Raw genomic sequence first — 13,649 nt, forward strand, 5'->3', positions numbered from 1 at the left:
TCACATTCAGAGTGTTGTCTACAAAGCACTCAAAAATATTTAACACCCAACAGTTCAAATTATGTCCATTTATTTTTAAAATTTAAAATGTAAGGACATTTGAATTTTTTTAGTGCTTTGTGGACACTTGGAGTGTTTCTTCACTACAGCACTAAAAACTACAAAATATCTCACTGATCATGTTCTAAACGTGGGCTGAAATATTGAAAATTAAGTTTAACACGGATACAAAGGGTACAAAAGCACCAGATACAAGATGAGTTTCTTTTCTGTTAAATATGCATCCTAGAGCATCTACAAATTATTATGAAAAAATATTACTTTCAACCTGTAACCGTATACAGGTTATCAACAAGCAATTGCGTTTTCTGTTTTTTTTTCTCTCTAATAACACTTTTTTTTTTTTTTTTTTTTTTTTTTTTTTTTTTTTTTTTTTTTTTCGCGTATGGTCCTGTTCGGATGAACAGTAAACAGTAAGTTTAAGTTTCAAACGAACTACTGTTGCAGCCAAATACAGATTCAATTCTATCGAACTAAATAAATAAATAATTTTAAAGTATGTGGAGAAGTCCAGCATTAATATTGTAAGGATCCCTACCTTTCAATGTATATTACTTCTACTTCTTTGAGCACATATTACAACTGTAAAACACGTGCTATTGCTTATCAACGCGATTACAATTATACTGTAGAAGGAAGAAACAGGAAGACAGGAAGCAGACACTGTGGAATCCGAAGAGGGGACGAATCTTACAGAAGTCATCCATAAAAGAGGAATAAACTGTCAGTTCATGACTGATCAACTAACCTAAGCACCTGCTTCTAAGGTCGCAATGGAGTTCCTAAGCCTACCTAATGTCTGTTGGCCGCATTAGGCGAAGGACGTTCCTTACAAACAGTCTCCTATAGTCGCCACGAACAGAGGAGACTCTTTTAATAACACACTCCGGAGGCTGCTTTGAGCAAAGGGGTTCCGCACACACCTAACTTGAACCTTCATCATCCGAAGCCACTTTATGTGTGCTAAGGACTTACATTGGAAACACTTATTTTGTATCTTTGCAAAGAAACTTTATAAATTGTTTTATAGAAGATTATTTTTATAATAAAACTGGTGAAGGGCTAATCCCGGACTATTATTGGCTCTACCAAAAGAACATTTTAATATTCAACACTCGTAACCTGGATTCAAAGCTCACACGTTTTGAGTGATAAATTTATAATTGTTCGCATACGTACCATTAACTATACTGTTTCGGTCTTCCCTGGCACCTTTCTCAACAGATCGGGAAACTGCTGGAAATCCATCTCACTTCTCAGAACTTACTATTGCACTACAGGGTGTTTCGAAAATGACCTGATTTTAAAAGTCCATAGGTATTGACAAAAACATACTACAAAAATGGGATAAATTGCAAAATACTCACAAAATTTTCAAGTTTTAGCTGTGCTATTACAAAAGCTCTGTGTGTCCAGCAACATCTAGACGATAGCTAAATTTGTCATAAACTTAGGTCAGCGAGGCTGACCTGGACTCTTACCTTTGCACAAGCACTCTGTCTTTTTAAATTGACGATACTAACGACGAATGCTTTTGGGTGCAGGCGGATCAATACCAAAACACCGACAAAAAGCACACTGGACCGAAATCACTGACTCAGTCTTTTCAAACTGTAGCACACAAAACGCTTTCTGTTGAGCAGACATCATCTTACTTCTGAGTGACTGCAAACTGAGAAGACGCACTGAGTGCCATCTAACAGCGATTTTCTGAAATTCTAGGCCACACCCATTCAAACACTACTCATTTTCTTGCCGGCTCGTCCCATGTTCCGTAATTATTACCGTCCAAAATCAGGTCAGTCTTTTTGAAACACGGTGTATTTTGTTCAAATGAAAATGTAAATTCCCTGCACGAAAATAAACTTCTGAAATTATTTCTGTATAAACAAAATAGTGGCAAGTATATTCTGAGAAGTGAAATGGGTTGCCAGTGCGTTTCTCGATCAGCCGATGAAGGTGTCACGGAGATGAAACAGTATAGTTAATAGTACATTAAATACAGTGAGTCCCACATAAAACCGGTACGCCTCACGCACGAGATTCAAGTAACACCTTAACAGCAAGAATGGATTGACAATAAATAGATAATAGTAACGTTACCCGTTAACTGTTTATAGGAGATGCTGGAAATGGTGGCCATGGGCATCCAGGCATCGCTGACCTCGTTTGATGATATTACCAGCAATATGCTGTAATTCTGCACACGTGATGTTGTTAATTTATTTAGTAATATTCCGTTTGAGATGTAACATTTCTTTACATTCCTTGATGGAGCCTGGTTTTATGTAAAATCCCACAACATCAATTCGCTGTTCTAATGCAAACTGCCCCATTTCTGTCACAAATGTTCCTTGTTACCACAAGCACTGATTCAACACATAACACATTGTAACAACTCAACAATAGAAGCTTTTCACAACAACTGACGTACAAACACACTGCTGCGGTTAACTTTCCAATAAAATGCAGTGTAGCCAACTTTCGAGATAGTGTTGTCACCCCACAAGCAAGTTAACTAAAGATGATTAACCGGTACGTGAGGCGTACCGGTTTTATGTGGGACACCCTGCATTACACGCAAGAAATAAATAAAAAAATAATACGTGTACAAATTACACAGTATTATAAACACGTATCGGGTCATATCTTTAAGTAACTGTAACTGTCCACTTACCTATACGACAGAATTCCTTAGAAATAGTTTCTGCCAGTTTTTCACATCTACTTTTGGAAGGGCAAAATATTAAAATTGAATGTCCTTGTAATATAGTTTCCAAACAAATATAAATGACATAATCCGAATCGCCCTAGAAAAACAAATAGTCAATTTAAAACTGATCTTTACATTATAATTTGAAAGGAAACATAAATCATAATAAAATTTTATAGTAAACTTTTATACGTGTGTTCCTAACCTAATATTTTACATCAATAATTTCGATAGTCTGGATGCTGTCTTCTACTACAGGATATGGACGTGTGTGGATATATCTAGTTTATTGTTATATCCATTTAATCAAACTGAAAGTTCTTAATAAACTAAATATTACAGTTTATTTTATAACTATACAAAAACTATATACAGTGTAAACCGGAAGTAGTGACTCATCTTTTGAGTGATCAGTACATTTTTATGATAAACAAGAACGGAATTAGAATTGTAGGTACAGAGGAATGGTGTAAAAATCAAGTGCTTTACAGTATCTAATCCTTATTCTCCATTTGGAGGTCAACTTTGCGGTCACTAACATCGACGTATGCCTGTATCCGGAAACGCATATTTCACCACATTTGGATTTTCAGCACGCCAGTACATATAGTTGTGGCGGTTCACTGACCCTGATACATGGAACTTTGCCTCGTCCGTCAAGCCTTTGTGGTTTTCGAAGTCGGGATTTTCCTCCACCGTCTACAGGTAGCTACCACTCAGCAAGCTCGATACTGTGATCGGACTCATTCTCGTTGAGTGCGTGCAGCAGGAGAGGATGACACGAAAGCAGATTCAGATCCTTGAGAACCCTGGCAACCGATAACTTCGGGATATTCTAGATACAAGACAACCGTCGAATCGGTTTTGACTTCTGCGGTGACCTACCGCACCTAACAACAATTGAGTCACTACTTCTGGGATACCCTGTACAAGTATTTGTCAAACTTCTCTTCTACGCATACTAAATGATATAATTTACTTTTTCAACTAAAAAACTATTTACAAGTCAAATTGCGAAAATGCTAAATACTTCTAAACATGTAAACACACGGCTGAAATGACTGTTGCGTTACATCTTCTGCTTTTGTTTTCGGTGCTGTAAGTCACATAATTTATAAATAAATAATCGTAAACGTAGAATTTAACTGTGTCTTATTCTGTAACTGAAAATTGTTAAGTGTTAATGAAGATACATATTAATGAAAGGAGCGCATTTTTACACACTAAATTCTCTGTAAGTGCGAATTCAATGGTATACAAAGAATGAAAAAGTTGATGACTAGACCGAAATCTTCGGTGTATCGTGCCGATGCGTTAACTACTACGCTACCATGTCCGCTTCCCAGAGCAGCCATATACTTCCTCACTCTTGAAATCGGTGCTCTTTACTTAGATCACGTGGCTTGTACCACAACCTAGCTACTGTGCTTGGACAATCCAGTATCCACATTTAGAACACCTTGGCGGTTGAATTACCACTATACAGGGTGAACCTGAAAGATGTGCATAGACTCCGGTAGGTGATTCGTGACATAAAAAGAAGACAAAAAGTCCTCTTGCATATTGTCGAATTCCACACTAAAAGGACAGGGGGTGCCAACTTGGAATCGAAACTCGAATTCTGACTATTGGAACGGAATAAAAAGATGTGTACAGCGTACACGACGCGGACTTTGACAACATGCAATAGTACTTTCTTCTTTTGACGTTACGAATTATCTCCCGAAGTATGTACTCATCTTTCAGGTTCACCCTGTGTATTAATGAAAAGAAGGTCAGCTTATTCTCTTCCACCAATATATAATGATAATTCCTGGTCTCAGTCGTGGTCCAGTCACCCACTTTTTCACTCCTTGTATATCAGGTTAATTAAGTTATTTATAGTGATGTAACAATTCTTATGCATGTTCTCTTTATTCGTAGCAAGCACTGGATTTTTTGAGTTTAATGGACATTAATGGTGCTGAGGAACAAACCAGGGACCCGTCGGAACGGAGGTTTGTGTTCTACCACTAAACCACCGTGTCCCACCTCTGGACAATTGACAGCGATGTGTTCAGCTACAGAAAGATCAGGGACACTAAGATGTTATTAAAATTTTCATCCGTCTGAAACACAACTTCAAATGACACTGGTAGACGAAAGTAGTGTATGTTAAATTCCATGAACAAAATAGCATGCCCTCGTACAGCTTACTCTCTCCCACGAATCATCTTGGCATGCTTTTAGTGCGATAACATCTAAAGCGCAAATTCTTGTGCTTAAATCTCGTGAGGTACATGCGTCTATGGTAGACAAGCACCATGTGGTGTTCTCGAGTAAGTTTGGTTAGGACACTCACTTTTTGGGAGTGTAGTATCGTGGTTGATTACTGGTGGAGGCGGCCCAGTCTGCTAACAGTTCAAACAATAACGGCTGGATGTAGTTAAAAACAAGAATGGGGGGAATGTGGTTATAATTTATTTCATTTATACATATTTCTGGGAATTATCGGCATCTACGGCCTTAAGCACGTCACGGATGACAGATGATATTCCTCGGAGAGTACACTTTCCTGAATAGTGGGGAAGAAAGGAAGGAATGAGGAAAACCCAGTGCAAAAACCTCACTCAGAATGGTTGACCTGAAAAAAGCTCTTACACCTTTTCGACCAAGTGTGGTTATGATTTGAAATTACAACGAAATCTTTAGCTAAACATTCTGTGATGGACAAAACCCACGGACATGTTGATGTCTAACAAACTATATCGGAATATCTTGATATCTAACATACCCAGGATCAAACCAGAGCTCTTTAGAATCAAGAGGGATCGGATTTCACATTTAACTAAAGGTCCATTACAGAAAGTAAAACAGAAGAATCATTTAATTTTGTAACTTTTTAAAAAAACAGAAATACCTGTCATACCTTAATGACGATACTTGGTTTAATATCATAAACCTTCTTCATATGAGTGTCGTAAACTGTTTTATCTATTTTTACGTATTCGTTCAAGGGAACAGGACGAAACGTTGTCTTATATAAATCAGCCCGCAACCAATCAGCTAAAAGATCTAAGTTCGGTAATGTTGCAGACATTCCAATAATCTGAATTTTTGTTTCTTCGTCCCTGAAATACAGAAAAAGAAAGATATGTTTCTAAGTTGTTACAGAAATACTACCTACTTATATATATACATATATATACGGGGGACATTCCAAAAGTTCCCGGAATTCTGTTGTGGCTCTTTATTATCACAACATAGGTACACATTTACTTAATTGCCTATTACCACAATATAAGTAGGTACACATTTACTTAATTGCCTATTACCACAATATAAGTAGGTACATATTTACTTAATTGTCTATTACCACAATATAAGTAGGTACACATTTGCTTAATTGCCTATTACCACAATATAAGTAGGTACATATTTACTTAATTGCCTATTACCACAATATAAGTAGGTACATATTTACTTAATTGCCTATTATCACAATATAAGTAGGTACATATTTACTTAATTGCCTATTACCACAATATAAGTAGGTACACATTTACTTAATTGCCTATTGCCACAATATAAGTAGGTACACATTTACTTAATTGTCTATTGCCTCAATATAAGTAGGTACACATTTACTTAATTGCCTATTGCCACAATATAAGTAGGTACACATTTACTTAATTGCCTATTACCACAATATAAGTAGGTACACATTTACTTAATTGCCTATTACCACAATATAAGTAGGTACACATTTACTTAATTGCCTATTACCACAATATAAGTAGGTACACATTTACTTAATTGCCTATTACAATATAAGTACACATTTACTTAATTGCCTATTACAACAATATAAGTACACATTTACTTAATTGCCTATTACAACAATATAAGTAGGTACACATTTACTTAATTGCCTATTACAACAATATAAGTAGGTACACATTTATTTAATTGCCTATTACAACAATATAAGTACACATTTACTTAATTGCCTATTACCACAATATAAGTACACATTTACTTAATTGCCTATTACCACAATATAAGTACACATTTACTTAATCGCCTTTAAAGTAGGGACCTTCGGAACACAGACACTTGCTCCACTGCTCCTGTGATTGCTCGATACACCAACGGAAGGCCTCTTTTGGTATCTTCCGCAGTTGAGCCGTCACGTTGGTTTTGATCGTCTTCTACAGTGGTGGAACAGGTACCTTTGAGGCCAGTTTTTCTTTGAAGCATTATCACCGTAAATTAACTTTAAGGCTATTAAGGTAGGGATCTGAAGCAGATTTCCCCATTTGTATAAAAACTTGATGTTGGCGTGGTGTTCGAACTGCGACAATGCACCAACTGATCACTACATACTCTTTCGTTTAAGTACACTGCTCGTAAACTGACTGTTATGACCTGTTCACGCTTGTCATATTCATAATTAGGAAAATCTAAGGACTGTACAAGATACATTTGAAGGTATTGGGAGCAATATACGTTATGAATTTAGAACCGACGTTGTTTCCGAGTCTGTATAAGAATCAGTGTCTATAATTATGCAAGATGGTGATATGGGAGACAAACTCATTTAAGTATTACAGTTTAAACAATAATGTTAGTTTCTCGCACTTTTAGTGTGGATATAATTTAATGATAAAAAGATGATAATGTAAATAAATGTAGATAATATCACTTGAATCCGCTATTTGAAACTACATTTGCCCAGAAATTCGCAGCTATTCAACGAATTTAATAGAGGAAAAAAAAATGTATTCTGAAGTCACGGATCACTCAATCTTAAGAAGTTAAAATAGTTTCATTATATATATATATATATATATATATATATATATATATATATATATATATATATATATATATATTAATCATTGTCAATCCATTGCTGAATGAAGGTCTGCAACTCTTCTTTACAACCAATTGTCTTCCATTATTATTTATGTAATTATAATTATAATTGTTTTTCATGTTAGTCCGCAGTGCTTCTTGATTTCGCCACATTACTTTGTATGAGGACGTTTCCTAGGTCGTTTCTTATCTCGATACCTAGCCAAGAATCGCTTCTGTCCAATTAATCATCATTTTTTCTTGCAAAATATACAGCCCACTGCCACTTTATTTTCACAATAATATCCGACACCGCAGTCTCGTTCTGATTCATGTGATTCTTTTCCTATCTCTGTGGGTGATTCCTAATATACATCTCCATATGCTTTGTTGTGTAGTCTGTATACTGTGAACGTCTGATTTTGTTAGTCTCCACGTTTTAGGTTCATATGTCAAAACGGGCAGACTACGTTCACTGAAAATTTTACATTTTAAACAATGGTGGCATTTGACTTTTCAACGTTAGGCTGTTCCCGCCGAATGCATTCCAGCGTACTTTAATACGCTGGTAAATTTCTTCTTTAACATTATCATCCATGGGATATCTTCTGTCCTAAATAAACATAAGTGTTCTCTTCATCTAATTCCGTTATTTTCAACTTCCATCTTTGATTTCCTTGCGAAGTTGTTGAACATCACCTTAATTTTTTTTTTTACATATTCATTCTCAACCCAATTTCCTTGCTTTTGATGTTACGTTCTTCTGTCATGTCTTAGAGATCTTAATCTTTCTTTGCCAATTCTGTTCGAAGAATTTGAAGCTTAAAATATATAAAACGATAATTATGCCTGTTGTATTGTATGGTTGTGAAACACGGTCACTTATTTTGAAGGACGCACGTATACTGAAAGCAGAGGTGTTCATCCCCGAAAAGGTAGGCCTCTCGAGGGCATCCTCACCCTCAAATTCTCTCGCCCACAATGACGTGAGGGAGAGGACAAACTGCCACTGCAAGAGGAGGGACAACTATTTTGGAGGGAGGTAACATTTAAAATAACACCTGCTATGTCCTCCAGATGAAAAGATGGTAACAGACCAAGATTATAGATTGTTCATATTCTTTCTTTCATTTAATTGCAATAGACAATTTCTCTTGTGTACTTCCACATAATTATTAAAAATAATACTGCAAATGAATATAATATTTGCTTGTTTCTCATGAAAGTTTCCGGATAGAAATAGCGCTGGTTTAGAAGCGGCTGTGTCTCATTGTTATCCTGCCTGTGCTGGAGACTTTTTAGATAAAAAGAGGTCTACACTGTCATGTTTAAAGTGCTGGTAGGCAATCAGTCATTCAGCAGTAAAGACGTTGTCTTAAGAGCGCTGATATCTGCATATACACAATCAGTGAGAGAACCAATAGAATGCAGCAGATCAGATGGAAAAAGATTTGATGGAATGACTCTGGTTTAATGGAAGAGAGATAAAGCACTAGTATAGGATTTTACACTATAGTACTTCTCACTTTTAGCAGTTAATGCAACGTCACGAAGAAAGAAAGAAAAAAAAAATCAACAAATATAGTAATTTATTAGAAAATTTTTTATTTGTACCTATCGCCATCGAAACTAGTGGATCATTGGGAAATAGGCCAACGAATATCACAGAAACCAGGCGATGCATGAGCTATTTCCTTCCTAAACGTATTAGTATGGCAGTACATCATGGAAATGTTTACCATTCTTGGAATAATCCCAACCGGCAAAGACTCAGAAGAAATTTTTCTCCTGTAATATAGTATTTTCCATTGTTTGTTCCTGTATTCATCTTGAACATACTCCCTTATACTTAGCAAAACTTGTATTCGAAATCTATCTTTAACGAATACATACTATGGATTAGTACATGAGGTAGATAATAAATAATTCATAATTAACGGAATTAGTCCTCAACGAAAATTACCTTTGTTATATGAATCATATTGTACAATTAATACTATTACAGATTATGTTTAATAATAGCCAGTAGCGGCTATTCCGGGGAGGGGGAAGGCATAGAGACAGTTGCCCCCATTTTTTGTCACCATACTATCACCTAATCACAGCTTCTGACTCGTAATTTATTAATGACAAATTTTTGCCTCCTCTCCTTTTCAGTATTTACATCAATCGTCGCGACTGATAATAGCATATATATATATATATATATATATATATATATATATATATATATGGGGTGTTTCAAAACAATACCACTACGTTTGGGAGGAGATTTCTGACACCAAGATGAGACGAAAAGCAAAGACCAACCTGGGTGCACAGATGCTTCCTTTCGGAGTTATAGGCTGCCGGAAACATGAAAAAAAATGAAGTTTGAAGATCCATAGCTCCAAAACTATGGGACCTACCGTAGTCGGGTCAAGACTTCACTTAGGAACTAGTATATGCCCTCTCCAAATATTCAAGTTTCACAATCTGCGGTACTCCCCAACAATTTTTATAGAGGCAGTATGCCTACGGGCATATAATTTGAAGTATTCATCAACTACCTCTATAAAAAATGTTGCGGAAGTACCGCAAGATTCTGAAATTTGTATATTTGCCATCCGGCGAAACTGAATAAGACACAGGAAATCCTCTATGGCAATGGTCGAAGTGAGACGGTATGCGGTGGTATGCCATACCGCCTTTAGCTTTCAATGATGAAGGCATACCACGTCTGATTTTTCAGTCATCAAGACATACCGTCGCTGGAGAGTAGATGCTAAATAGCTTTAATAAATCCATTTAACACACAGTAATTGGCGAATACTTTTGCATGAAAAAAGATTTTATTTCTTATGTAGAAATAATTTCTAAGTTAACAATACCGACATTTTTGTTAGCTTTCTCCTACCTTTTGTTTTTAAAATGTGTCTTCAAAGAAGTTCATCTAGTTTATATTTTGATGTGCCATATTGAATTGTTTCTTTCTTATATGTGTGCGTGTTGCCTTAATGCATATATAGGTGTCGTGTTTTGAGCATGGGTGGATTTAGGGGTTGTCCGCTGTGGGGGACAGATCATCTGGGGTTTGGAATACCTCTCAGTCGAGTGGGGGGGGGGGTCGGGAGATTTCCCGCAGGAAATTAATATAAAAACTCGGCTTTTGAGCATTTTCGTGTATAATTCTCTACAGTACAATATAAGGGATATTTTTTAATTTTTTCAAAATGTTGTTAGCGAGGGATCTAAGTCTTTCCATGCCCCCTTTTCCCGGAACTCAAGAGAAGCTCTCCAATGATTTTTAGTCTTTATGTAAATAGAAAACCCTCTGTGTATTTCTATAAAGCTTTCGCAATATCATGACGGCCTTGGGGTGGGGTCCAGAAAATTGACCCTTCTTCGCCCAGTACATGGTAGTGAAACAGATATTTTCTCCGAAATCCGATGTTGCCAACAAATTTGAACTCCATGACAGCTCTAGTATATGCCCTCTCTAAATATCCAAGTTTCACAATCTGCGGTACTTCCCCAACAATTTTTATAGAGGCAGTATTGCTACGGGCATATAATTTGAAGTACTCACCTATTAAAAAATGTTGCGGAAGTACCGCAAGATTCTGAAATTTGGATATTTGCCATCCGGCGAAACTGAATAAGACCCAGGAAATCCTCCTTAAATAGGAGAGGGTGGGTAAAAGCTGATCTCTGTTACTTGAGTAAGGAATGGAATGTCTTAAATGTTTTGGCGAAGAAAAAAGTAGCCTGGAAGCTGCGAGTGCTTCGTGTTGCTTTGTTATTTGACATTTTCAACCAAGGATCTTATAAAATAGAGGATCTGTCCTTACAACAAAATCTTGAAGCCATACGTCACAGTTTCTCCACCCCTACTCTGCCCACTCCGCCCAATAGGATCGCAATGTTTTGAGCCAACAATCATGGCGGAAACAAAAGTATCCAATCAGACGATGGCAGAAACGAGAGTAGCCAATCAGACGTGCCGATGCTCGGTTGTTTTTTTGGCTTCATCCATTTAATAGGATGAAAATACATATGGGCAGATCCTCTATTTATAACATCCTTGCTTTCAACAGAATATCTTTCTTCTTCCGTTAAGAAGGAGCGAACCATATGTGCAGGCCAGTTGGTCAATGTTTGTTCCTCTCCCTGTTCTCCATATAGAAAGAATGAAATAAACAAAGAAGGCAAGAAATACATTTTGGACTGTGCATTTTTTTTAAAGATAAACATAAATGCATCTATTGAAAAAAAAAAAAAAAAAAAAGCCCGAGAGAGATTTAATCTATATAAAAGTGTCTTCAATTCTAGTCGAATGATAATATCTGAAATGCATGATGAAGAAGTACCTAACTTTCTAATTTACATAATAGATAAGGCAACAAGAGATCAAAAATTTAGGAATAGTATATTTCAATTATATTTTACAGTCTATTAAATTATTACATTATTTTTAATTATTTTATTACATAATTACACTATATTTTACATCGATTATTTTTATAAAATTGTACACTAGAGCATAGGCTGTCTAAATTAATTTTCTTTCACTGATTTTTCCTCATGATACCGGAAGAACATAGGTATAATATTAAATTTTCTTTCTCTTCGTTATTTGATAAAGACAGAAATGATGCTTAGTGTTATGTATAGGCCACGGGGTATAGATCGAGTGTATCCAGGATCGACCATGGCTAGTTATTAGCGGAAAAACTGTTCTCTTGTATTGTTATAATAATAATAATAATAATAATAATAATATCTAGGTATAGTTTGAATGCATTTTAATATTACAATGAGAAATGGAGAAAATATTTGGAAAGGATTCTGACAAATAATAAGTAAAAGGTAAAATAAATAATAACAGAATTCATTCTCCTTAATAATTTAAAGTGGTGTATATTTTGTATTTTAATACATACTTTTAAGAATAAATTATGGCATTTGCATTAAATAGTGAATATTACACATGATTTCTTGCTATAGATAGATCAGACAATAAAAGTATGGTGTACTCTGAAATATTAAAATATTGATGTTGTCGTGTACTTAAAAATCTTTTCTTTCTTTCTTTTTTCTTTCTTTTTTTCTTTTCTTTTCTTTTTTTTTTTTAACAAGTATTAGCACAAAATAGAGCATGTACCTTTCGTTGAAGAGGGGGAGAAAAGAGCAAAGTGGAATCCCAAACCCACGGCAAGGGGAAAAAGAAAGAGAGGAAAGTGACCTCTTAAACCCACATGTGTAAGTCATAAATCAGAGTATAACAGAGACCAAAACTATGACAACGTTGGTGGATACACATTTACTTACAATGTCACTAGTAAGAGGATACGAGTGTTCGGACATTGCCGAAACCACCCACGAAGAGCTTTCTTGTTTTTGCCACGACTCTAATTCAACATTTAGATAGCCGATAATTATTTTACATGAATCTATATTCAATCACGTTGTTATGTGCGCAGAAATTACAGTAGCGGGCGACGGAAACAATGAGTTTTGCTGAGAAAACATGTGTCATGTTGCTCAGTTAAACTACGATCACGTGTGTTGTGCTGTTTAACCTGTGCATTTTTATTATTTTGCATTTTGAATTAGAAAAGAACAACAGTATTTTCTTCCTTACGAAAAAGAGAGAAAACAGACTTTTGTAATTCAGAATGCAAAATAACAAAAATCTACAGGTTTAATAGCACGGCACGCGCGATAGTTGTTCAACTTGGCAACGTCGCACGGGTGTCCTCTACCAACCGCATTGTCTTCGACGATGGCTATGGTATTTTCTCCTCATATAATAACGTGATTGAATATAGATTCATATAAAATAAATATTCAAAGGCCAAACTTACTGTTAGTTTCCCCTGCACTTCGTAGCAAAACAAATTCCGTATTGCTATGACTACTCAATGCTAAGAAAGAGTTGTTTCACAAAATGTACAACTTTTTTTTTTTTGTTTGTATACTATTAGATCAGAATAAAACTTGCAATGCATATTCAAATAAGCTTCTTTAAGAAGAACCAAAATTTGGTTATGATCCAATT

General features: G+C 35.6%; 1 protein-coding gene across 2 annotated transcripts in view; it reads right to left on the reverse strand.

The window, feature by feature from the left end:
• Positions 1 to 13,649, reverse strand: part of PolQ (DNA polymerase theta) — a 176,809-nt gene that overhangs the window by 133,024 nt on the left and 30,136 nt on the right. For both annotated transcript variants that reach the window (XM_081732418.1, XM_081732413.1), the window contains exons 7-8: positions 5,682 to 5,883; positions 2,738 to 2,870 (exon numbers count right to left, since the gene is read on the reverse strand). In XM_081732418.1, the coding sequence (XP_081588544.1) occupies positions 2,738 to 2,870; positions 5,682 to 5,883 (335 nt within the window). The remainder of the gene's footprint in view (positions 1 to 2,737; positions 2,871 to 5,681; positions 5,884 to 13,649) is intronic.

The sequence above is a fragment of the Thermobia domestica genome, chromosome 1, assembly GCF_964235325.1.
Source record: "Thermobia domestica chromosome 1, izTheDome1.hap1.1, whole genome shotgun sequence".
Classification (NCBI taxonomy): domain Eukaryota; kingdom Metazoa; phylum Arthropoda; class Insecta; order Zygentoma; family Lepismatidae; genus Thermobia; species Thermobia domestica.